At 39.7% G+C, this 27,137-nt stretch overlaps 1 protein-coding gene across 2 annotated transcripts in view; it reads right to left on the reverse strand.

Annotated features, from left to right (window-relative positions):
- Positions 1-27,137, reverse strand: part of SYK (spleen associated tyrosine kinase) — a 55,639-nt gene that overhangs the window by 22,599 nt on the left and 5,903 nt on the right. For both annotated transcript variants that reach the window (XM_054055489.1, XM_054055488.1), the window contains exons 2-4: positions 11,210-11,662; positions 9,642-9,802; positions 1,162-1,300 (exon numbers count right to left, since the gene is read on the reverse strand). In XM_054055489.1, the coding sequence (XP_053911464.1) occupies positions 1,162-1,300; positions 9,642-9,802; positions 11,210-11,623 (714 nt within the window). In that variant the 5' untranslated portion in view covers positions 11,624-11,662. The remainder of the gene's footprint in view (positions 1-1,161; positions 1,301-9,641; positions 9,803-11,209; positions 11,663-27,137) is intronic.

Here is a 27,137-nt window from a genome sequence, read left to right on the forward strand (position 1 = left end):
ACCTGGTTCTGCTACTAACCACTCTGTAAGTCTGAGCAAATCACTTCTTTCTGCCCTCTTTTTAAAAAAAACCCACAATTTTAAAATTTTTTTTAATTTTTTTCCTCCTCAAGATAGGTATAACTGCAGTGCAGGAGCTGTCCTCATATGCAATGCTATTTTTTGGACCTCGAAGTTGCAATGGGATGTAAGCAGTTAATAAATGTATAGCAACAGTAGTTGTGGCCATCTGTGTTTCTGGATTGTCCTCTCCATGCTATTTTATTACAGGCTCATTACTGTTATTTTGGTACATTTGGGTAGAATGGAAGGGGGTCTGTAAGTAAAAGAGTTGCAGACTTATTCAAAGAATTTGTAAAATAGTATAGCTGCTTTATAATTTCAAGTGACTCCAGGAGAGAAATATGCAGAACATTTACTGGAAAGACTAAGAATTAATATATGCAGGTAAAGACTAATATTTTAGATTTGTGACTCACATTACTTTTTTTAACAGAATTTTAAACAAGAAGACCTAAGACTTTTCTGCAGGGGTTTCAACTCCCTTAGCATTTTCATAGCTCCCGTATTCAGTTTTATTACCAACTATGCATTACTTAATTGCTTAATTTTTACCAGGGTTTAAAACATATTGTGGTGGTGACTCTCAGCGCTTTTTCAGCCTTGAAGGTAGAACATTTCAAAGCTAAAGAATACAGTCTGTATACATCCTAAACAATCCCCTTTGTGCTTCTTAGAATTCTGTTTATTGCCGTTGTAGAGGACATTAGCAGAAGACTTTACCTAACATATTTGTTAGGTAAATAACCTATTATTGTCATAACCTATTATTGAACACGATCACTTGCAAATGCTAACAGTCTTCCATTCTAGAGAGAGTTCAGCTGACTGCATAATACTTACAGTGATTTTGAACTTCGCCAAGCTGCAACATCATATTTAAAAATTACTAAACTCTCTACAGTTACATAGCTTTCTACATTAACATGTATTTCCGTCATGTACCGATACCACATAAAGTTGGAAACGTCACGAATAACCTGCAAAACATGTTGCTGTTTAGCTAGAAACTGTTGTTGCACAGCAAAGTGAAACAAGATGCCTTAGTCAGTTATATGGAAATATAATGACAGATATCCAAGAAATTAAAATTTAAGAGACCTGCCAGAGGGTGTCAAATCTTTTTCCATCCGGTATGGAGAGCTTTCCTGTCTTATCTCTGTCAATACGGTAATGCAGTACTTTTCCATCGTTCAGCAGACACAGGGCATAGGAACCATTGCTGTCCCTTTCTCGGATACTGTAGGAATACAAGAGACTTTGAGGGTTATTTTTTACTAGAAATGAGCATCCGGGTTGAAATTATTTCTTAAAATCACCCTTTCCTTTAAGCTTTTGAATTAATAACAAAGCAAAATGAGCACTGCAACTTCTGAAGACTTTTGATAAGACTGTAATTTATTTCTTAGTGTCATTTGTTTTATGATAGAAATCTCTCAAGTTTCTTTTTATTTTCCCCTCTCAAAAGGCAACAGATGACAACAGAAAATTCACAATGTGGAGCTCTTCACTAGGCAGCTACAGGACACTGTGCAGTGCAAAAATGCTCTCTAAGTGAGAAAGCATTTGAAGGCTTGAGCACTGCAGGCACTCAAAGCCCATGGAAGCCTGAGGCCAGGATCCAGCAGCTACACTTCAATGTTCTCTACAGCTGACCTAAAATTAACAACAACAGATAAGTGCCTTCATTAAAGCAATATTTCTCTCTTGTATGTTTTGTTTTGAAATAAAGAGACAACTGTAAAGGCAGAATATAAAATACTAAGACAACATAATGTGAAATACAAATGAAGGGTTAATCTTTGTGCACTGAAACAGCTTGTTCTTTCACTGGGAATATAAAGTAAATCCCACATTTCTGTAATCATCAATTCTTATAATTTCTTTAAAGACAATACTGTTTTGTTGTAGATTTCACATGAAATTTCACATGATACTGAGTTATACATCTAGTTGAAACTTCACCAGTGTGAGATCACAGTATGTAATAGGAAAACATTGTCTAAAATTCCTATGTTGCTGGGATGACGTCCTTGCTCCAGGAGATCTGCAAACAACATCTGAGATGCCTACAAAGTGTTGCAGAGTTGTTTTACATATACTCAAGCCCAGCTCACATGGAGATCAGTGTCTTCTGGTGACTGGACCCAGAGCAGACAAGAACTTGCTATGAGCTCCATCATAGTTTGCATAGCATTTTCTGAGTTCAGAAAGTAGGTTTCTTCTTTTAGTTTAGGTTGCCCACGTTCATTTGCTGGGAACAGTGAGCCAGAAATAGTGTTGGATTAAAATTTTCTGGAATAAAGGGGTTTTCTTATTTAAAAACACAGGCTCAGCAGCATCAAAACATTTCTTGTTCCAGTGTCCACAGAAACCTTCTCACTCTACTTGAATTTTTCAAAGGCCCTGAAAAGAAATATAGCAGGATATACTCATGAAGGTGTTAGGAAGTTCTGCTGGTGCAACACTACTACTTGCTATCACATCTCAGAAGATTGCATGGGCAAGCATTAAATTCTGCTTTTCAGCTAACTCACTCAAGGCTGAACTAAACCAGTTTTGTCTGGACAACACACAACTATTTTTTCAAGTAGAGTGATTCCTGCTGCCTAAGATATGAACAGGACACTGGCTAAAGGAAAAGGTAAATGAGGCCATTTTTTTTTCTGAAACCAAAGTGATTGGCCTAGCGCCTCTAGAGCAATTTGAAACATTGTGGTTTTTCATCACATGTAAGTATTTTCTCAGCATGCTGATTTCCTGTGCTAACTGACCAGTGGAGAATAACAAGTTCTGATAAAATGAAGAACTAGTTTTATTTTGTCTTCCTCCGACTTGCTCTTAGCAAATAAGGCTTGGAAAAAATTTTCAGAATAGAGGCCATTGTTTCTATAACACAAAAGAATGGCATTTCATTGCATTCAGACTTCTGTTCAGAATACAGCACAAGCAAGATTACAGAAATGCAACAGATTTTTTCCCAGAAACAAATGCTTTTCATATGTCACATAAGGAAATGGTGGCTCCAATACAATCAGCTTTACTCAAACCTATCCTCATTTGCAAGTGTTGCTAATATCACAAGAGGCATCATAAACATGCACAGGAATCAACAAGAGAAGAGAGGTCTGATTTCTAAGGACCATGGCACAGATCCAAACAGTCCGTATCAGTATCCAGTTCAGGATTTAGTAGAGTTCAGATTTATAAGGTTGGAGTTGTGTTTCTGAGCTCTTCCTTCTCCAACCCAACAGCTACCTAATCGTGAAGACATCTGCAGTTCACAGTCATGACAACTTCTGTCAGACGGCTCTATCACTGCACATGCAAAAAAAATCCATTCTAACACTTAGGATTGACTAGAATCCAGAGGCAGCTTCATTCTCTTGGGACTATGGTCCAGGTTTTTCAAACTGTAGGCAGCCATCTCCAGCACAATCTGGATCCCTACAGAACACAACATAGGAGGTACTACTGTCTTCAAGAACATGTGTGAAGAGTATCAAAAGCAATGAAGCAACAGCCAAATGATGGCCTAAGTCTTAATTTTGGCAACCAGATCCCTCACTGGTCCAACAAGCACTATCATTTTGGTGAATGTAACCCAAATAGCAACGAATAACTACCCAAAGTATCACTATAAACCCTGTAAAGAGCTATCCATGCTCTCCTTTAAGTCTGTATTTTTGATTGTTAGCAAAAAGAACAATGTCCAAATTTTTTTCTGCTTCCAAGTGAAAAGCCAAATGATCCCTTTCTAAAGGAAAAAAATCCCTGAGGATGAAAAAAATAAACTGCAATTACCACATGCTTCATTGACACAGCATTCTACAGTGGAGGACAGTGAAGGAAACAAACTAGCAGAATGCTTGCTATAAGAATGGTGTGAAATTATTGTTGCTCCTGAATCCAAGGGCATGTCAAAGTTTATTCTCAGTCTTGCTTTGCTTTCTCAGTGATAACACCTTCCTTGATGTCACAGATACTGACAATTCCCAACGCTCATCAAGCTCCAGCCATTCCTGACTTGTCTGCCCTTACAGCCATCTTTCTTGTAATGTTATTAACAACATGGCTATTCATTATCACTTCAAATATTTGCAGTACATTGCACATGTTCCAGGTTTGAGGTAATAGGAATGAACTTGCTGTCATCTGTAAAAGGATCATACAAAGCAAAAAGTGGATTTACTGCAGTCTTCATTTACATGATTTCTTCTCCTCTGTTTAGTAACACATTCACAGCTGTTTCAGAAATGTCAGCACACTACAGAATTTAGGAACTAGCTCAGCCACACACTATTGCTGTCTCCAATGGAACCTAAAGCTTCATCTCCTGATAAGGCTATTGTGGTGTGCTGCACAGTGACGAAACAACTTTGCAAGAAGGATTGCATCACTGTAGTCTATTTTGCTGGCGTTGCCCTGCCAGCAAAATACAGTATGCTCCATGAAAACCCTAACAAATAGCTTTGCTGTCTAACCACACCCGCAGCAGGGGATCTTCTCAGTGCAGCTGTCTGAGCCAGGAATCACACATTTTCTTCACACCTCTGACCCTCTCTGCTGCTGAAGCAAACAGCCACGATGAGTACAGCTGAGTCATTCTAATAGTCTAAACTAGTTTTGCCTCCTTTAGTATATCTTGTTGCATATTAAAGACATTCTTAGCAACATTACTTTTTACTTTCCTTGTACACAACTGTTTGCATTTTACATAAACTGCATATGGCTATGAACCCATACAAAAGGGTTATCGAGGAAACTGCTAATCATGCTATGCCTTCACTCAGACTTTCCTTAACGTTGATTTTTTAAGATTAACAGTATTTCTGAATACTGTTTGTCTCCCTTCAGCTTCAGAATTCCTGATTGTTATGCAAGATCACATAATCATATAACTGAAGTGGTCGATTACGAAGAAAGATGTGCCAAGAGCCACCACACAGTTACCAGAGTTCTTTCCTATGTGAAATTGCAGAGAAAACTAATGACTTTTATACTGCTAGTCTGCAAATGTTAGCAAATTTTTCATTTATTTTTTCAGCTGGCAACGCATGCATTTACACAAACAACATAAAAAAATATTATAAATAACATCATTATTTGTTAGGGATGGATGCCCTATCCCATATAAGGACAGGCTGAGAGAGTTGGACTTGTTCAGCCTAGACAAGAGAAGGCTCTAAGGACATCTTACAGCGACCTTCCAAAACCTGAAGGGGCTACAGGAAAGCCAGGGAGGGGCTGTTCACAAGGGCTTGTAGTGATAGGATGAGGGGCAATGGGTATAAAGTGGAGAGGGGCAGTTTTAGACTGGACATTAGGAAGAATTTCTTCACAGTGAGAGTGGTGAGGCACTGCAAAAGGTGGAAGCTGTGGATGCCCCATCCCTGGAGGTGTTCAAGGCCAGGCTGGGTGGGGCCTTGGGCAGCCTGATCTAGGGGAGCCATCCCTGCCCATGGCAGAGTGATTTGTAACCAGATCACCTTTAAGGTCCCTTGCAACCCAAACTATTCTATGATTCTATTATTCTATTATTATCACAATATTAATAACAGTATTAATAATATAAATAGTATTATCTATGATCACCTAGACATTTTTGATTATCATATTCTACAATCATGCCCCCTACGAGGCGAAGTATAATGAAAAATCAGAAGTCTGGTTAGAACCAGCATCTAATACAGTATATAAAGCAGTGTAAATTAAACTAACAGGGGTGTAAGACTTAAATCAAGTTCTCTATTTTCAGTTGCTCTTCAGATAATTTTTGAGATATATTTTCCTTCTATTCCACTGCTATAGTTTTTCTTCAAATTTTGTAGTTAGATTGGCAACCTTTCATGAGCATTCTTCCCAGAAGTGTGTACTGCTTCCTATTTTGCATGATTTCATGACATTATTTCTGTACTTAGCTTTGTCAACAAACTCTATAGCACCCACATACTTATTTCACTGACTTTTCAGTCATGACAAAAGTTGTAAAAAACGCTTTGAAAAAAGCCTAGCAAAAGACCCACATTTAGCTCAGAACTTTTCCAGCAGCTTGGATGAGTCGTTGTGTTAGATTTCTGATGCTATGTGTGACGTTTTGAACTGTAGTTAGGAAGCTTTTCAACTATTTCCATATTTATTAAATACATAGAAAAAAATCAGATTGGGTAATCTTGTAGTGCTGCAGAGCAGCACTAAAGAAATCTAGGCATTAGATCTGTTGTCACAGAAAGCACTGTACTGGATTCTGTTCCAAGGCAAGTAGGTCAGAAAGTTAACAGATTTCTTGTGTAAGGAATTGACCCTTGTAAAAGAATATGCAGAAATGTTCTAGCCTTATAACATTTTTTTCCTTAATAAACAATATTATTTTTATCATATACCAGCACCTGCTTGTAGACCTGTTGAATAACCTCAGAATACCTCATCTCATTGAAAATCTAGCTTCCCTCTAATGTTCCCAGGCTCCAATTCCTACCTCAACAAATGAACTTCTTAGACATTGAATGTTCTAAATTCTATCTTTCAGTCAGCTACCAGGCTTACATGTCTTGACCAGAGTGAGAAAAGTAGTCCCTAGCGGCTACATTCACAAACACAAATTCACAGTCCTCAGTTCACAGACATACAGAAGATTCTGATGTGCTGCTTCTGGGCAAGGAAAAAACATGTGATGCCTGCACCTGAAATGTAAAACAAGGCACCTCTCTAGCACTCAACAATTTTGCTGCTGCTGCTTCAGTCAGCTATCAAATGAATAGTTTATTCCTCCACATCTGCCAAGCAAGCCCATGTTCGGCAAACCACTGCACAAACCAGAAAACCTCTCTGAATTATACAGTTCTTTTGCTACTTGTCATGAACCTCTAGTCCTCTGATCTCAGAGCTGCAAGAGCTCTACATTATTGATACAAATGCACAACACATTATTTCTCACGCTGCTCTGGCTGCTGAATTATGGGGCAGATGAAGTTCTCACCTTGTTTCTTTCTTGGGAGCACAAGGGTAAATGGCAGCTAAGTGGTTACTGAGCACTAAGCCTGCCAGATAGGCAGTCCATGCAAGAACAATAACAGCATCGGAAAGCACGTTAAAGATGCAGAAGTAAATTGTGTTGTCTTTAATAAGAGGGACACAAGCTCAACATACTATATGCTATATTTTTATATTATTTAAGCTCCAGTGGCACTTCTAATGGTTTAAACAGAGCCTCAAAGTTATCATTTTCCCCTCTATGCGTTTATCAGTTGCCTGTATATAAGATACGTACCCACCGATAAAACCAGTCCGCAGGAGAAGGTCTGACTGCTCCCTACACAGCTCATTGAGCATATCACTGCAAACAGCACCAGAAATGCCTCCTAGTCTATCTCTAAGGGAACCAGAAAAATGCTGGGGAAGTATTTCTATTTAAAGCTCTAGGAATGCTTACAGAAGATTAAAAAGAGACCAGAGTATGTAATGAAGAATGAAGATGTTTTGCTAAAACATGACACACCTTACTCCAAGGTGGGCATCAATTTTTATTACAAATATAAAAATAAAATAGTAACCTTTTTTTTGTTATGAGTGACAACAAAAGCAACCTGGTAAAATGACCTTCTAGATGTGATTCCAAGAAACAGGGGGTATGAGGCCAAAAATGTGAAGGCTCATAGCAACTTGGGTGAGAGTGACTGTGAAACAGGAAAAAATCCAAGGACTGAGGGAAGGAATGAGATTTCAAACAATGAGATGACAGTACACTCAAAATATTCATAGGTAAGACCTCAGAGATACTAACTCTACTGGAAATAAACAGAGGAGTGACCAGTTCCTGAAAATAAAGATTGAAACATAGAAAGATATGAAGGTTCCACCTACATAAGGAATTAGTGTGGCACAGTTACAGCAAATCAGTAAAGTGTAAGAGTTGGTACTGAAGACACATATTAATCCCAGACTCACTCCTGCGCGTTTACTTGGGACTAGCTTTAAAGAGATAGTTGAGGGCTGAATGAGACTACATAGGTAGTCAATGGAATTTCTCTCAGGAATTATACAGCTCTAAGTGATCCTTTTTTGGCTATCACCTTTAAGCTCCATTCTCAATCATTACATAAATACCTCTGCTTTGGAGAGGGGAACGAAAAATGGCTCAGTGAAAATATGAATTTTTTTGAAATGAGGATTTTCCAAAAGAAAAACTTTTTTGTTAGAAGATTTTGATTGGCTCTAATTCTCACGAGATGTTGAATATTAGTCACTATCCTAAACAACACATATGCACTTGGAAAACAAAAGATTGTGAGGTCGATAAACACAAACATCAGCAGACACAAAATAGTGTTACCACAGTAAAAGCAATTCCTTCTGTTACTTAACTGCAAAGAAAAGCACCACCACAGCCAACCCCCAAAGAAAACTGACAGTTATGAATCAAAACAAGCAGTTTGTTTGTATTTTTATCACTTTGGTAAGTCAGTGTATTGGGTGCAGGTGACCAGGCCTTGGCTGGAGGTGTTCTGTGAGGACTGTAGGTTCCAGCTGGCTCAAATGGACACACCTGCAGGACACCTTCAAGCCCCTCAGCTGCACATGTGGTGCCTCCACCTTTGTGAAGAAAACATCCTTTTAAAAGGGCAGAAAAATGCCTGGTAGGTGGTGGTCGGAAGGAAAAAAAACAAACATAAAACTCAATCAGCAAGACAGACACCAGGGACAGAGAAAGAGGTGGGGAGGAGGCACTTCAAGTGCTGAAGCAGGGTACTCTGGAGCCCATGGGAGAGGCCACAGCAGAGCAGGTGTCCATACTGCAGCCCTCCATGCTGGTGGGTATTTCCATTGGAGATACCTCCTTTGAAGAGTCCACACTGCAGCAGGGAACAGAGTGAAGGATGCAGCAAAGCAGCAGAGAGAAACATACCACAGCCCCTGTCCCTCACTTGCTGTCCCCTGAGATGCTTGGTGGGGAGAAGAGTTGGGTGTGGAGGAGTGTAGTTCATTCTATGAAAACCAGGTGTGTGGGATGTGAGAGGAAGGTGGTTTTTTAATACTTTCATCTCTGTTTCTTACTGTCCAATTCAATTTGAACTAAACTGTTTTTCCCTAAGTGGAGTCTGTTTTGCCTGTAAGAGTTAGCAGTACATGATCTCCCTGTCTTCATCTCCCATGAGCTTTTCCATCTGTTTTCTCGCTCTGTTCTGTTGAGGAGGGAGAATCAGACAGTGGCTGGGTGGACCAAGGTTAACCTACCACGGTGTCTCACTACTGCTTAACAGTTATGAAACATTGAGTTTCTCTGATGTTCCCTTTAGAATTAAACCTAGTAAATTAAATTAATCAAAAAAATTAATTTTTCAAAATTTTTCAAAAACATGACCCATGTTTTTGCTAGTTTCCCATCTTTAGCTAAGTGGAAACCTAATCTTGGAGATACTTGCTTAGTACAGGAATGGTTATGTCATGTATACCATGCTGGACTTGGCTCTCTCACTGTGAATAATCCACCTTTTAGACCATGTTCTTGTTTGAGATTCATTCAAGGGAACTGTGTAGTAACACTGGTGGCAAACAGCAATATCCCAGAAAAAAGCACTCACAGAAATTTTCCATTGTTTCTTGACCCTATGAGGATACGGTGTTCTGACTCTTCCCGAGATATCCTCCCGTGGAACCATGGCATCTTCTCATGGGCTGTAGTGGCAATCAGCTTCTCCAGCTGAGGCTTTTGACTAATGATAGCTTGTTCAAGAGCATAGCCCTAGAGAGTGGCAAAAACAGAGCACAACAGTCAAACTGTCTTCTGCAATAAAAACATGACAGGCAGACTCCCAGTACTGGACTGCTTTTGGAGCACCCAAAATCTGCACGTTTGTTTTATGTGAAGAAAAGATCTGGTTGGTATAAAGACATTAAACCAGAGACTAATGTACAGTAAGCTAAACATCACAAAGCTGGGATTTTTACTTTACCTCTGAAAAAGAGAAGGAAAAATAAGAAGTAAATTAAGCCCTTCATATATCAGTATTTGAACTGAAAATTATGTCATTTTTCTTTTGCTAATGAGACATAGCTACATATACTTTGTGTCACTCTGTAATCACATATCTCATGACAGTTACCGAAATAAATTGAACATACCTTGCCTTGCAGCACGTCTATGTTGAAGACATCAATGTAAATTTCCCAAAACCAGACGGGACAGTCACAACTTTAGAGTGAACTGTGTCAATATTTTAGCGATAACCCAGACACTTCTGAACTCATCTAAAACCTATCACTTCTAAATGTGGCCCAAATTCTGAAGGCAAAACCCCTGAGTTTCATTAGTTTTCAACTTGAGTTCATCAACTTCCTTCTACGCTGGGCTCAGTTCAATAGAAACAACTGTAAGCTTCAGAACTTGTAGGAAATATAGAGTAAGTTTCAGACATTTCCATTTAGGATATTGCTCCACATATTTTACAGAGCAGAACACATAGGGTTACTTGTTGATACCAAAAGAGATGAAAAACCTAGTGTAACTCCATGAGTTCACAATGGTAACTCACAGCATCCAAGGTGAAATAATATTCCTGTTGCAGCCTCTCCTACACTAGTGTTTCCATGATAAGACCGGCTTCTTCACAGTCATTCTAAGGGAAAATCCAGCCTGTCTTCCTCAGCACAAAAGATTCCTGCTTGCTTGCAGTTAAGAAACCAAGTCCCACTGTGTACATAATCCAAACAAGCCAGACAGAAACAAGGCCAGCTAAGAGTGGAGGATTAAAACAAGTTACCATGTCACCAAGCAAGTCTGCGCATCAGCCAATAAAAATTCAAATGAAAAGCAATCAAACCAACCATTTCTGTATCTTGTTCATTACATCTATTAATTTTTGATGCGTATAGAAATCTGATGACACAGCTTAGTGCAAAGGCAGATGAAGCTATACTAGCCCAAGACACCATAAAATCTGTAAGTCTTGGAAAACTTCAGGGAAACTACATTTATGGCTAAGTTACTTCATGTATCGGGGAGAACCAACACCCCACCCTGTTCAAAACCCAAAAAGCTATGATTCCATTACAAAATAATACTACATAGCAGCAGCAACAGCTGGAAACCAACAATCTGTTTTTCTCCTAACTCAATGACCACTTTATGGCAAAATCAGCTTTGATTTACCTGCAAATTCCAAGTTTGTTTGACATACTCTCTGATGAGGTTCTCTTTTAAATCTTCAAAGGGTCCTGTTTTGGGTTCAACACCTGGTGGTCGGTTGAAAGGTTTTCTCAGTAGACAGACAAGGCCATCTGCTTCCTCTGAGTGATAGTTAATGAGATCAGCAGGACTGGCATGAGACTTGCCTCCTGCAATAGCATATGAGCCACTCAGCTCTCTCTCAATTGTATAATGATGAACCTTCCTTCCATGGGCCAAAGATAAGGCAAAGCCCCCTAGGTAATTCCGGCTTTGACGGAGCAAGTACAGTCCATCACTCACTCCTCCCTGCATCAGATACTCCTCAGCTTCTTCACGTGTAATATTGCCAAAGAAATATGGCAAATGGTTAGCGGGGTTTGCTGTGTTGGAAGCCATGGTTTTTCTTTTCCAAGTAGCAAACTTAATACCCTGTACCTGAAAAACAAAGACAGAGACATGAACATCAGCTGAAAAAAAGAGGATAAACCACTAATACAGCAGTTCACATGAGGCATATCAGTAATACATTTTTTAAAAGATCTGGGGATGAAGATCACATTTTTATTTTCATTTTTATCTTGTTGGAAGTTGTCTTCCTAAATCCCAAAAGAAAGCTTTTTCCTGTTATATAGTGGCATTTAAGGTTCCGGTTCCTATAACTGCAGATATTTCTTTTAACCCTTTCTCTCCCTGCTCCACTGCCTAGCTATATAGAGGTCTTGAAGTTTTCACTTGCCTGAATGTCTCAATCCATCCTTTCACAGTGGCCTTGAGGTGTTTCTCAGTAAAAGGATATAACTAGGTAAGAAATACCGAGTGAGAATGTTTTTTTCATTCTAGTTTTGTGCCATTACAATTTTGCTTATCAAAGTAACTTATGCTAGTAGGTGGGCCGAGTATTGACAGAAGTCCTATATTAAAGTAGTTAATATTCCTCTCCATAGAAATTTACCTATGTTTTTTTTTATTGGGGGGGAAGTGACAGTGTCTTTTTGTGTAGTTTCCATTCCAATCAGCTTTTATTGAAGTAATACAAAGGCCTACTACCAAGAAAAATACAGAAGAGAATAAAATTTAGCATCTCTGAAAAATAATATTGAATATAAGATAAATGGCTTCAATTATTTTATTCTTAATTTAACAAAAAAACCCCCCACTTATGTATGCTAACATACATCATATATAAGAGGTTCTATTATTATATACTAATATCAGATATACTTTAAAAAAATATATGCACAAGGACTCAAACGCTAGCTACAGGAATACTTTTATCTTGTGTCCTGTCTTCCTTGACTTATGCCAGCCTCTAGCCCACATTGTCAGTGGAGGAATTTGTTTTCATTAAAACTCATGGCAGATTTACACTGCCTAGACAGCTACATATTGTGCTTGAACCACTTTTTTCTCTGTTACTGAAGAGGAAACATCAGAATGCAAATGTTGAATTTGGTTATTTTTTATATTAGTAACATTTAAATGACGACCTAATGGATACTGGGAAGAACAACCTGGCTACCTCCTGATGACATTTAAGTGGATAGGAAGCTAATAAATTGACATCAATGAGACCTTGCATGAGACCTTGCAATGTATTCTTGCAAAAGTATGTGCAAGCTCTTTTTTGTAAGATGAAGTGATCCACAACTGCAGTAACTTAGGTAACTGAAAGTTCACCAATCAAGTGATTGTTTCCTGTAACATCATGAATTTTTCATATACTTTCTCCTCCAAATGCTTTCCCAGTCCAAACACTTTTTTATTAGGACTGGCCACAGACTCATACATCTATAGTTTATGGGACATAAGAAGGAAGGAAATCCATTTAGGAGTCCAAATCTTTCAGTCTAGAAAGAAAAATCCCACCAAGTACTACTGCCTACACATCTGTAAAATAACTTCATCACCTGAAAAATTATTCAGAGAATGCATGGAATGCTGAATAAAGCTAGCAATATGTGCTTGGTTTTATATTATTTGCATTTATTAAACATTTCCTTAGGAAGTATCTCACAAATTCATTGCCAAAATTTTTACTTCCTTGTCTTTTAAGTTCAGTTGTGACAACCTGAGGTTGAAATACTCTCAAGTATAGAAAACAAGTGATAGCCACTGCTATTTGTAGTGTACTACACAAAATTAAGGCTAAGAAGGCAACGCTGCAAGTACATATATGGAAAGCCCTGTTCTTTCTTTGTATTTACAACATTGCACATCTTGTATTCTTTTTTCTAATGGATATACACTAAGTGAAATATACATACACATACTGAACACGAAACCCATGAGCATTAATCTCCGAAATACTGTTATCTGTGTTTTACTTAAGTCTACTGCAGCCCTCTTTTCCTACATTCCATTACCTTTACTAGATGTGGACAAAAACATCAGAAATTCAGTTCTTGTTTCTATTGCTGTGCAGAATACTCAGCAGTAAAGACAATGTGGCCTTCACAGTTAAACAAAGCCCACGATTTTCAGGAAGCCATGCAGCAACCTGTGGAATCAGCATTAAATAATTCTGGATGTATGTGAATGGGGTTAGTAGACCTCTCTGCTTGTAGCTGTCCAAAATGTGGAAATGCCTTCATGGAAGACCATGTACTAAGGGAAGGTCCATTGAGCAAAGCTGCAGCTGAGGAACAGATGTCTTTAATGCAAGGCCTTTGGCACGTGGTACTTCAGGCTGACATCTGTCCTGGCAGCTCTGCAGCAGGCAGAGCTGTGGTATGCCTAGTGGTTAGTTCAGATACATCCAATCAGTGGACCACAGATGATTTGCTGTCTCTTGTGCTTGGGTCAAGCAACAGCAGCAAAAACACCCATGCTGCTCCGTGAATATGTGAAAAAAACATGTTAAGGAGGCAGTAGTGGAGAACACAGAAGTCAAATGAATAAGGCTCACACAGTACAGAAAACTAACAGGGCATAGTCAGGACAAACCACATATTGTGCAGATCTTCTGGTCTTCTCCCACCTTCCCAAAGGAGGAGGACATCACACTGCAGAGCTACAGCAGCTCTACAAAACACAGATGTGTGCAGCATGTTATTTATTATTCTTACGTGTCTGCAACCAAAGATCACTGGTTTAAGATCACGTACTATGCTCAAGTTAATCTTTCTGAAATTTTGTTAACAAAATTTCCCTCTACTTTCCCATTTAAATGTCTCAGTTATGAGAACTCATGTACTTAACCCATATTATCTACTAATATAGCTTTTGTTTACTAATTGCAAAAGAAAGCTGTAACTGAGGAGACAGAAGAAGGCAGTCCTTAGTAAGTCACAATCAAACACTGATTCTGCATAAAATACTATGCAAAATTAGAATTTAGACTGCACCAGACAAAGACAAAGATAGGTTTCCACAAACAGAATGCATTATTTCAGTAAGATAATGCAGGGTAAAAGGACCATAATCAGTAGTTGAAAAAGGTCCAATTGGAGGTCAGTTAATAGTGTTACAACAGTGCCAGTATTGGGGCTAATACCATTTAAGATCTTCATTAATTAAATGGACAATAGGGAGAGTACATCCTTAGCAGGTTCACAGACACTACAAAATAGGGAGTAGTGGCAGAAATACTATAGGATTGTGATGCCATTCAAAGGGACCTGGAAAGGCTGATGAGTTGAGATGAATTTACTGGAGTTCCACATGGGAAAACATCCTACGAAGAAGGCTTTCCTCCTTTGGGCATCTGTGTTCCCAGCTGGGTGGCAGCTGGAAGCAGCCCTCTACACCCCTGTAATGTTCCTGGAAGCCCCCTACCTTACTGCTTTTAAGCAGCCATAAGCCTCTGCCTGCACATTTTGTCTGCAGCTCCTGTGGGTGCACATACAAGGTGTACGGGCTCCTTCAATACCTTTGGCCTGCTCTTACCAGCTTTGGCATGGAGAAAAGAAGCAGGTCTGAGTGCTGTGCAAAGGCATCCTCTTCCAGAGTTCCTTTTCCCTCTGCCCAGCTGCATGGTGCTGCCTGTCCTGTAGGTGCCTGTCCTGGGACTGTGGGTATTACAAGAGTGCCAGAGAAGACTCCTGCAGAGTTCCACTGCCTTCCCGGACCGCCCACTGCAAGTTTCCTGTGATAAACTGGTGGTGTCTGGGGGAGATCATGGGGGCTTGAGGGTCTTGGGTGTCTATCAGCTTGCTCCCCTGACAGCTTGCCAGAGTCTGCCACAGGCGTCTTGGCATCTCACCCAAATGGGCTTGAGCAGTGGGGAGGTGCAGAGGAGGCTGGGACTTCTCCTCCTGCTATTCGTCCCATCATACCTCCCACCTCCCTGCACCCCACCTCCAAGGAGAGACCGAGACGGGGGCACAGCCCAGCCCTACACCTCTCTGCCCTGTCCCAGGGCTGCAGCTGCTCCTTTCCAAGTGATGAGGAGAGCCCTCAGAAGGCCCTTGCCTATGCTCTACCACAGCCTTCTGGGGCTTATTCAGTTTTTCTGCTCCTAGCACCAAACAAGCTCCAGCACTTTGCACATCTCTTTCAGAAGGACATGGTGTCAGGTACCACGAAAGCCATAGGGGAGGCATTTCTGCAGCAGCACAAGCCAGCTGCCACAGGCTGGGCTGGTGTTTGTCTCGAATTTCCGAGAGTGACAGGATGAGAGGAAATGGCCTCAGCTGCACCAAGGGACATTTATGTTGGATATCAGGAAAAAGTTCTCCATCGAAAGGGTTATCGAATACTGGAACTGGGTGCCCAGGGAAGTGGTTGAGCCACCATACCTGGAAGTATTTAAGACCTGTAGACATGGGAGTTAGGGACATGGTTTCATGCAGACTTGGTAGTGTCAGGTTTATGGTTCGACTTGACCTTAAGGATCTTTTCACATAAATATGGAGGCTTTCAACTCTCTGCTTCCTGTTTCCTTCATTCCTGTTCAGTTGTTTCCTTCAGACATTCCCATTTCACCACGTCTTTTTTTTTTTTCCTCCGCTTTGCTCTATAGATACTGCTGGTTAGGAGATGAACGTACAACAACCCACCTCTGCCGAAGCACTCCTTAAAGGCAGGCTCCAACTCTTCAATCTCATTTTCAGCAAAGGTGGAAGAAAACAGATGTCCTGCTAAGTTCTCAGTAAGAAAAGGGCTTAAATCATGTTCTACCACAATTAAAACAAAAGAACAATTGCAGTAAGTTCTATTCTATGTGAATTTTTGTTGTCCTCAACAGCAGAGGCAGCTGGGACACAGCTACCAAAAGTTACTCCTGTGACTGTAGGGAATTTTCACTGACATGTTGGTAGGGAGGTTAGCCTCCATACACACACACTGTATGTATGGATATATGAATGAAATGGCTCTGCACCAGCACTGTACAGCTAATTTGGAGAAAGCATCAAAAGAATCCCAAACAATTCTCATCCCAAGAATGGTACTGCACCGCAGCACTTGTTCAAAACATCCCAGCAATGTTGGAATGACAGAAAAATGCCACCATACTCTTTATCTGTCATAATTTATTTTCATGAAAAAATTTAATGGACATTCCTTTTCTCCATACCTTGGTTTCAGACTTAAAAATATGTTAGGACTTTCATGTATAAAAAGGATAAAAAATTCTACAATGAAATTAAGAGCTAATAAAAGTGGGTTGGGAGGGGAAGCTTGCATTCCCTGCTAGAAAAGATCCTGATACAAAGGCTACTGAAATTAAAATTCACTTTGATTTTAATGTGTTTCAGATCAGGCTGCTCCTCAGAGTACTCCTTAGTTTCAGATTAGTCTCAGTATTTACTCTTCAGGATGAGTTGCTCAGACACAAGTTCTCTTTGTTGGTCTGCTTTTTGGTGTAATTTCTAATGCCAAGTTTTTCCACCACTTACAGTTCAGCATATTTATAAGTATTAAAATAAATGTTGAAAAAACAACATCTATGCATTAAGAAGTCACAGCACACACACAAAACAGAATTGATATGTATACACAGCAATAGGACCAAAAGCCTATGAGTAAAATTTCTCTGCTCTTTCTAAAAGATGTTCCAAACTACCCTCTGAAGGGGAAGCATTGTATAGGAATACCAAATTAAATTGAACTACTAATCTCAAAACACAGAAAGCAGAGAAGGTGATACATCAGGACATCATTGAGGCTTAAATATTGACCTGGAAATCTAATTAAATCCTCAAAAAATTAAGACAGTTGAGCCTCATGCTGCTCTTCTAGCAGTGCTATTGTTCCCAAACTATTAGACTTGAAAAGAGTTATAATTACAAAAGGTGTAGCCACATCTTTGAGGTCACCTGTTGATAGGTGGCAGTCAGGTTTAAGCTGAAATTTGCCCAATCAGAACTAAGATACAGTGTGTTGCTGGAGCCTCCTAGACTGCACACTCATGATTCAGACCGGACCTTGCTACTTCTTGCTGGAGCTTGAATTTTAGTGATCCTTAACTGTCTGACCTTCTAACGTATCATGACATTGGCCTGGAAGTTTGCTACTATCCACTGACTGCAGTTCTTCAATTTTCTTTAAAGCTCATTAATGATACATTTTATGCTAGAAGGGAGTAACCTGTTATCCTGAACAGTTAGGTTCAACTCTGCAGGTGAAAGGGCATTGGGTTTGACAAACTCAGTTTTGTATGTTCCTTTCTATCAGATGAGTTACGAATATTATGCCTAGATTCAACAGTTAGCTTTATTAACGCAATTAGAACTTGTGGACTTGAGTCAACACTTCACTTAACTATAGCAAGGCCCTCAGAAATGCCACTTTTGTACACTGCTAATATAAACCACACAAATTTAACCGCTGCTAAAGAGCTTTCTTTTAAGGGCTGCTTGCTTCTTATTGAGCAATGTCTAGAATCATGCAATCATAGAATCATTAGGTGGGAAAAGACCTTTGAGATCAAGTCCAACCACACCTGTCAACTACTAAGCAGAGGGTGCGCCTGTCCAGGCTAATGGCAACCAGTTTCTCAAGCACAATACTGTGAGAAAGGGTGTCAAAGGCTTTGCTGAAGTCCAGGTAGACTACATCCACAGCCTTTCCCTCACCCATTAAGCAGGTTACCTTGTCATAGAGGCCGATCACGTTAGTTTGGCTGGATCTGCCTTTCATAAACCTATGCTGAGTGGGCCTGGTCACCCGTTCGTCATGTATGTGCTGTGAGATAGCAATCAAGATGACCTGCTCCATGATCTTCCCTGACACTGGGGTCAGACTGACAGGTTTCTAGTCTCCTGGATCCTCTCTCTAGCCCTTCTTGTAAATGGGCATAACATCTGCCAGCCTCCAGTTCAATGCTCCTTCCTCAGTCAGCCAGGATTGCAGGTATATGACGGAAGGGGGTTTGGCAAGCACCTCCACTGGCTCTCTTAATACCCTTGGGTGGATCCCATCCGGCCTCACAGACTTATGATTATCTAATTTGCCTATCAGGTCTCCAACCATTCCCTCTTGTATCAAGGGAGCTTTGTTCTGCTTTTCCTCCCTGTCTACTGGCTCATGAGGCTGAGTACCAGGGAACATCTTACCTTACTGTCAAAGACTGAGGCAAAGAAGGCATTAAGCTCCTCAGCCGTATCCTCATCCTTTGTCACTGATGTCCCCCCCTGCGTCCAGTAAAGGATGGAGATTCTCCTTGGCCCTTCTTCTGTTATTGATACATTTGTGGAAGGATTTTTTAGTATCTTTCACAGAATGGGTTAATCTAAGTTCTAACTGGCCTTTAGCACTTCTGATTTCCTCTCTACATGATCTCACTTCATCCCTGTAGCCCTCCTGAGATGCCAGCTCCTTCTTCCAAAGTTCATTGGTTTTCCTCTTTTATCTGATTTCCAACCAGAGCTCTCTGCTCAGCCAGGCTGTTTTAATTCCCCACCAGCTCACTTTCTGGCACAAGCAGACAGGTTGCTCTGGTGCCACCATGAGTTCCTTCTTAAAGAGCATCCAGTCCTCGTGGGCTCCTTTGCCCTTAAGGACTGTGTCCTATGGAACTTTATTGACCAGCCTCCTGAACAGACCAAAGTCTGCCCTCTGGAAGTCCAAAGTGGTTGTTCTATTGACCCTCCTCCCTACCTTCCCCTAGAACTGAGAAGTTCATAGTGAACTCGTGTTCAGGCATCCTCCAGCTGTCACATCTCCTACAAGTCCTTCTCTGTTCACAAACCTTCCCTAGTCAGCTTGCTCACCAATTGTGTCAGGAAGTTGTCTTCCACACACTCCAGAAATGTCCTAGACTGTTTCCTCTCTGCTGTATTATACTTCCAGCAGGCCTTTGGTAAGTTGAAGCTTCCTACAAGGACAAGGGCTAGTGATCATGAGACTTCTCCCAGTGGCTTGTAGAATAACTCCTCAGCCTCCTCATCCTGGCTAGGTGGTCTATAGCAGGCTGTCATCATGATATCTGCCTTATTAGGTGCACCTCTGATTTTCACCCATAAACATTCAAACCTATCACCACCATCAATGAGTTTGAGGCTGTTGAAACTCTCTCTCTAACATACAGGGCTACTCCACTGCCTCTCCTTCCTCGCCTATCGCATCTGAAGAGTCTGTAGCCTTCCATAGCAGTATTCCAGTTATGTGAGTCATCCCACCACGTTTCCGTGATGGCAATTATATCATAGTCTTCCTGCCCTACTATAACTTCTAGTTCCCCTTGTTTATTGCCCGTGCTGTGCACATTGGTGTAGATACATTTCAGTTGGGCTGCTGATCCTGCTACGCTCCTAAGGGGAAACCGTCTTAATTCCTAAATGACTACACACTGAATTACCTAACCCTTCTGTGGTGCCATTTGAAGTGCTATTCCTCACTTCCTGTGAAGTGGCAGACCAAGGGTCCTTGCTAGCTTTACCATCCCTCAGAAACTGAAGTTCCATTTCCAGGCCCTGAAGACCCTTTTAATTGCTCTGAAATTTCTCATTGCGATTTCTACCTAATTGGAAAAGCAACAGAGGATAATAATCCATGGGCCTGACCAGAGTTGGTAGTTTTCTCTCTACATCTCTAACCAAGGCCCCAGGAAGGTAGCAAACTTCCCTGTGTAATGGGTCTGGTCTGCAGACTGGTCCTTCTGTTCCCTTTAGAAGGGAGTCCCCTATGAATATAATCCGCCTCTTCTTCTTAAAAGAGACTATTTCAATGGAAGGTTTAGTGTGTCTTAACCTAGTGAGCATTTCTAGGCTGTGGGACCCATGATCCTCATTGAGGTTTGGTTCCACTTGCAGAGCTTCGTATCTGTGGTGCAAGGGAGCCTGGGAGGCTGAGGTTGACAAGTTTTCTTTTTTTTTTTTTAATGTTGTATTTAAACATGGCAAAGGAATAAAAATAAAAAGATTTTTAAAAAGGTTTAATGAAAATTCCCCAAAGATAGTATTTAAAAACCATCCTCCTCTCCATACTCTTTGACATAAAAACAAACTCCTCCATTCTGAAAACCTATCAGGCCTGTTGGCAAATATGCAAAGCACAGTGAGTGACTCAGTACTGTGTCAAGATAGGGGCAGAGACTTCGGGCAAGTGGTTCAACCATTCTTCACTGATCACTTATACTGCTTCATTAGACCCAATTTTTAGAAGCAGACATTGTCTAGAAGCTAGCTTCTTTAGAAAACCAGGCAAGTGTAGTTGAAATGTGACCTAGCAGTTCACAGCAAATTCAGAAATGTCTCAAATGTGAAAATATCACAAAATCCAAAGCAGACTCTGTCTCCAGCATGACAAAGGCACAGATGGGCAGACAAAACAGCTTAAAAAAACGTAGACATAGTGAAATCTTGAACGGTGAAAAGCAGGTGTCTGACAGGTCTGTACTTAGACATCTTGGATTCCTTACTGACGCTATGACCTCTGTTAGCAGCAGTTATGGGCAATACACTCCACAATTTCCAGTTTGTGAAGAGACGTCATTCCAGTGCAGATAACAACTTGGCTGCAGCAACTTACATAGTCGCAGGACCAAATTGCCTATATCCCAAAATTGCCCAGAATGTTTGCTCAAGAAGTCATCATCCTTTGCTAAACTTCAGCCACAACAGAACATTAAAATACCTCCTCTTTAAAGTGCTGGATGGTCTGAGCTAAGGGCATCATAAAAACTTCTTAGAATTCTGAGATGAAGACTGTGGGCAATAATGGCAGAACGGACACCTCTGTAAGGAGCCTCAGGTTCTCCTGATGGAAGCTTTGACCAACATATTCAATTAGAGGGCAGCAGAATGGCTGTTCCAGGTGCAAGACCTCCCAAGAGGCAACAACAAATTTAGGCAACAACAATTCTAGAAGCCTATTGACATTTCTACGTGCTTCTCAGTTGGGACAAAATGTGAGAGAAAAATTAACACTTTCTACGTTTAGTCATGCTGCCTATGCCCTAGAGTTATTCACATTTCATTGTAATGAGAAAAACGTGACAGAGATTAAATCCCCAAAGGGTTGAATGTAAGGTTTTACCCTTGAGGGGGCTGAAGGAGGTGCTGCTGGTTACCTGAGAGATGCATTTGAGTGTAACAGTAAAAGAAGGTCTAAAGTGCAACTCTCTCTCCCCATTAAATTTGCCTTTTACGGAAGCTACAAATGCAAGCAAATATCATGTTTCACTTACGTGAAAGAAGAAAATATTATGCAAATACGTAGGAAAACTAGGTACCCACTTCCCCTCAGGTATCTTCCTCATCAGTGTTGCAGACAGTGGGTGCTCCAAACATAACAGAAGAATTTAGTACCTCACACATCTCATGCATGCAGGAAAGCGGAACATTCTTACATTCTTAGAAGAGCAAAACTCATAAAAACTCACCTGGCAAGCATCAGAAAAAATTTGTACTTGCCATATTACTCTCAGCTTGCTTCTCTTTTATCTGTTACAGTTAAACAAAGGTAGAGGTAGAAGTTTTATCGAAAGGTTTGCATAGATAGCAGTGAGCATAGAGTTACTTACCCACACTCTAACAAAAAGAATGACAAATAGGAGTACAAATCTTTCTATGAAGACCAAACAGGAAGGTAGATGGCAACTTAGGACAGCTGATTGATTAATTTAATCATCCAACTATTTAATGAGTAAAAGAACTGAAGTGTGACAGAAGATCAAAAGCCACGTGTAGCAGTGTTATGAATATCTTTACCTGAACAGAGTTATTTTTTCCCTTCCCTTGTTTTTCAAAGTAGTTCTCTGTGAGCAGTGTACAAAAGTAAAGAAGTAAAGCTTAGAGCAAGTATCTCTTGCATGCAAAAGACATAAGAAAGACACACCAAAGACCACAGAATGATGCAAATACACTGTCTGGAATAATTTGTTCTAGAACAGGATGATATCTTAAGCACCCAACTTGTAACTTCAACAGGTCTCTCATCATATACATTAAAAATAAATAATAATATTAGAACAATGTGAATATGTATATTTTCCTAAAAACATTGGTTAATTAGGATTCTTGTAATCAAGACATGTGCCTCTGTGAGCAGTACTACAATTTTTCATTCTAAGATTCTTCTCTATGTTTCCACCTTATGAAATGCACCTAAAAGCTCAAAGGAATTAAGCATGCATAGAATTGGATGCTTTCATGGTTTAGTATAATCTTAATGGTATACTCCAAACTGATGTAAATCCTGACATAATTACCCTGAAGACATTATAAATCCATTGTTATTGCCTCACATTTGAAGCAGATTTTTACATTTTTATAGTATTTTAACAAATGAAATAGATTTAAACAATTGTTCTATTCTTGTTTCTTCACCTTTAAAATCACCTTCCAGTATGTCTAGGCAGCTGAATGGTGTTCTTAATTTGATTAATCAGACTACCTTTAAATGACTTCTACCTTCCTGCATAAACACGAAGATTTAATTTCTATCCAAGCCTTAGGAGAGGCTTTTTAATGAGAAAATTATGCAGAAATAAAGGAAGAACACAGTAAATGTTTAAAAGTAAGTCATTAGGGAAGGAAATAAAGCAGAATACAATTTTCTAAAGTCATTCAAACAAACTAGAGTTTGACTGGGACACTTTTGTTTGATCAGTGACATTTCTGACCTCCTGAAAATAATCTGAAATCTTCCTTAACTAAACTGGTAACAGTGATGATTTTTACAACTTTTACAGACAGTGACATCTCCAATGTCCCATTCATCATACCAAGGCAGATGTGTGTAGTACTGCTTCAAAAGGCAAAGTGACATTCATGGGATGACCATTTTCCTTCCGGTATGCTGACCTTTGTTGGGGAAGTGCCTTGGCTCTCTACTGCTCCCTAAGGCGGTGTGTCTCAGTCTTCATCTACTGCATCTCTAACTAGTTTACACTCTACAGCAATCTTTCCATCACTCATACTTGGGTCTCCTTCTTCAGGTATTTTGTGCAGCTTCTCCTTGAGAAGTTTTCCTCTGATCTCTGCACCTTTTTACAGATGATCTAAGCATTGTGCTGCACTGGGTTTTTTTTCTGCACTTCAGACCCTAAAACATGCCCTCCTTCTCCAAAGCCTTTCCTGTTGTTCCGCACACACTCTTGGGGCAATGCTGACAAATACACAAAGCATATCTGTTAGTGTTTAAGCAAATTTCACTTTTACTATTGTTTCAACACTGGACTCTCTCTTTAGTGCTTTTATCAGACAAACCTGTCTTGGGTGCCAGGTTACATATATTAATTTACAGTGGTTCAGTTTAAGAAGCATTTCCTTTCTGTCAGATATTTCTGACTTCTTGCAATGCTCTTAGGATAACTATAATGCTCCTGCTAAGGGCTTTAAACACTGAGACATATTCTTTAATAGAACAGTAGCTTAATTTAAGTCTGTCTGGGAGCAAATAGGGAATGTAGTAGCTTTGGGCCTAGAAGACCTCTGCTAGGGAGTTCACAGTCTGGATCTAGTAACACAATCAGTGGCCAGTGTGATTGTTCAGTCTGTGGCAGGTTTTGTTTGTTCTCATGATTCTGAAAGTTAGTAGCCTTGCTACCATCTTTCTCAGATTAAGAGAAAACAATGCTTGCCCTTGTTCACGTAAATCCTCAGCATTTTGGCCACATTAGAACAAAAATCTGCCAGCTACACAAGTGGTATTGGTATTTAATCTACCAGATTTAATAAAACACCATTTATCTCCCCCCTTGTATCACAAGTTATTCATCCACAGCACTGAAAAAAACCCACAAACATAACTAAAATTATAATTTGCTTAAAAAAAAAAGTGATTTTAGAAATATTTCTCATTAGATTTGCTTTTCCATAGTAATTTTTATCTACACCGAAGACAGTCAGATATATGTTTTTATTTCCACCGAAACACACCAGAAATGCCCTCATTTATTCTAAATTGCATCTGACATTCTGATATCATCAGAATACTTCAGGCACTCTAGCTATTGAGACACTTCCTGAGGAAATATTACTTGAATTGGCAACACTATTACTTGTCCTATTATAAGGCAAACACGCTCAGAAAAAGTACCATAGCTTTCCTATGTTATTCAGGGGGTTCCATTGATCACTAAGAAAAAAATTCTTCACTGATGCTAGGAATCTATTATCTTACTTTCACACCACCTTCCTTTTGGGACTCTCCTGTCTTTGGTAAGATTTTCATATGTCATAGCCTGGTATTTATGGATTAGAAATATTCTTTCCCTAGCATTAGAAACTCTGTCACTTTCACATATATTTAAGAAAAAAATAAAATTTAAAAAAAAAAAAGGAAAGAAAAAAAGGTTGGGGCATTCCTCCCCCCCCTTCAGAAAAATATCAACACTTCCTTCCACACCCTTGCCATCCTATACTAGTCATTCCTTTGCCTCCTTTTCAGGGAACTGTCACAAATGCAACCATTGCCGCTAGCTAAGGATGTCTCTCGTCAAAGAAAGCGTTTCTACCTTAAAATACATGGTATCATTTGCATGGAAGCCTGCTCCCTTCTGCGCAAAGTACTTTATTGTGATCTGTACCCTTTAAAGCACCACACAAAACATGGATCCACTGGGGATGAGCTAACATCTGAAGGAACATATTCAAGTTACTCTAGCCAGACCATTTCTAATCTCCTGTTTTCTCACTGTGACAAGGTATGAATAACCTTCTTTGGCCACAGATAGACATTCAGCAACAACAACTGTGGGCTCTGCAGCGACTACGAAGAGTACAGGGATAACTGTTTCTTCCCAATGCTAATTAAAAGAAAGTGTGGGTTGGGGTGCAATTATAAAAGTATTTCTCATGGAGCCCAAAACAAACTCTGCATATTTCAGGAACTATGGACCTGCGTTACATAACATATAATGTTCTTCTCTGGTTTTAAGTTTAGTGCCTTTCCAGAAATAACAGTAAAAACTAAAATTCCTCTAGGTACCAAGAAGCTACTTTAGTTTCACAGCGTGAGCTGCAAAATAAATTTATAAACCCTGTGAAAACACATAAGAGAAAAGCAAAAACACTATCAGCCTACTTGCAAGGAGAATCACTAAAAATACATAGAACTGCCTACCCAGTGGCCTGGATATTTTCAGGTTCAAAGATACAGTGATATGAAGTATGTCAGCGTAGCCCATTTACAGGTAGAACATATTCTTGATTTTACGAAAGACTGTTTATCGAGATAGCGATGACAGAACTGTTATGGAGAAGATAACACAATAAAATAGACACACATCAAACTATTGCTAAACTTTCATGTAGAATTAATTCAAATTCTTTTTTTCAAGGTCCATTACTGTCAATTGTTTTTCACAACTCAGAAAGAAGCTGCTAGCAGAAGCAGACCTACCAGAACATTGTACCAACAATAACGTGAACCAAGATGTTCCTCTTTTCCCAGAAAGACAAAACCTGGAATATCCATTCAATTTCTAAACGCACACAAAAAAGAGAAAACTGCAGCCCTTAGCATATAGCTGTTGATATTATGGATTATTGCCATGAGAACTGAGAAAGACTGGCTTCATTAGAAGGATCAGGCCCCAAGTAGGGATACATTCACAATCCATAACCTTGGGGTTTATTTCTTGTGGAAATTTTAGCAAAATTTCTTGTAAACATGGCAGAACTAAAGCAACACCAGTTCCATAAGGAATTAAAATGGAAGAAAAGTAATACCTTCACCTGGAAAATAAAAGATATCCCAGCAAAACCTGAACATTATTACAGCAATCTTGAAGATTGAAAGCAATCACAGGACTAAACCAAACTGGCACATTTCATTCAAAATTTGGGATAACCACACTGTTTTTTACCCATGGGCAGACCTCAAACATATGCTTGCTTTTTGGTTCCAATAATTATCTTCCTTCAGCTTTTTTTTTTTTTAAACAGTTGTTTAGTTGCTGCAGACTGACATTTCCGAAGCTGTTATGAGAGTATGGACTCTTCTTTGTGCAGCTTTGTCTGTCTCTTCGTAGTTCCTGTTCTAGAGACTACAAATGTAGATAACTTTATCAGTTTCTCAGCCATGACCATGAGCAATAACATAGTATTAAGTTAACAACAAACCAAGAACACCTGGATCCCGTTATACTTCACTTGTTTCTCTGAAATGTATTGCTCTGTCTCTAGGATCACTAAAACCTGTTGCTGAATGGAAGCCTCAATGGACTGGCCTCACTGTGAGTTAGAATGTCAAAATTAGGCATGTTCCTCTTAGACCAAGGTTATCCGTCACCTGAAACAGTCTGCAGTATCCTGCTTTATATAAAAAGTAGAGAAATTATTTCAGGACAAAAATAACTTGCTTTTCAAACTCCTGGAATACCCAAGTTTTTAAAAAACTGATGAAGGTTTCTCAGTGCCACTTTATCCTAGAGTCTATAGAATCACTATGAAGTACCATGTTACTTTGTTCTTAGAAAAGCTCCTGGAAGGAGGATATGGCAAGATTAATGTTTTATTTTACAGAGGCACTGTATATGACAAAGTCTCCTCTCTTGTTGGCAAGTACACTCAGAAATAAT

This window comes from Cuculus canorus, chromosome Z (genome assembly GCF_017976375.1).
Source record: "Cuculus canorus isolate bCucCan1 chromosome Z, bCucCan1.pri, whole genome shotgun sequence".
Taxonomy (NCBI): Eukaryota; Metazoa; Chordata; class Aves; order Cuculiformes; family Cuculidae; genus Cuculus; species Cuculus canorus.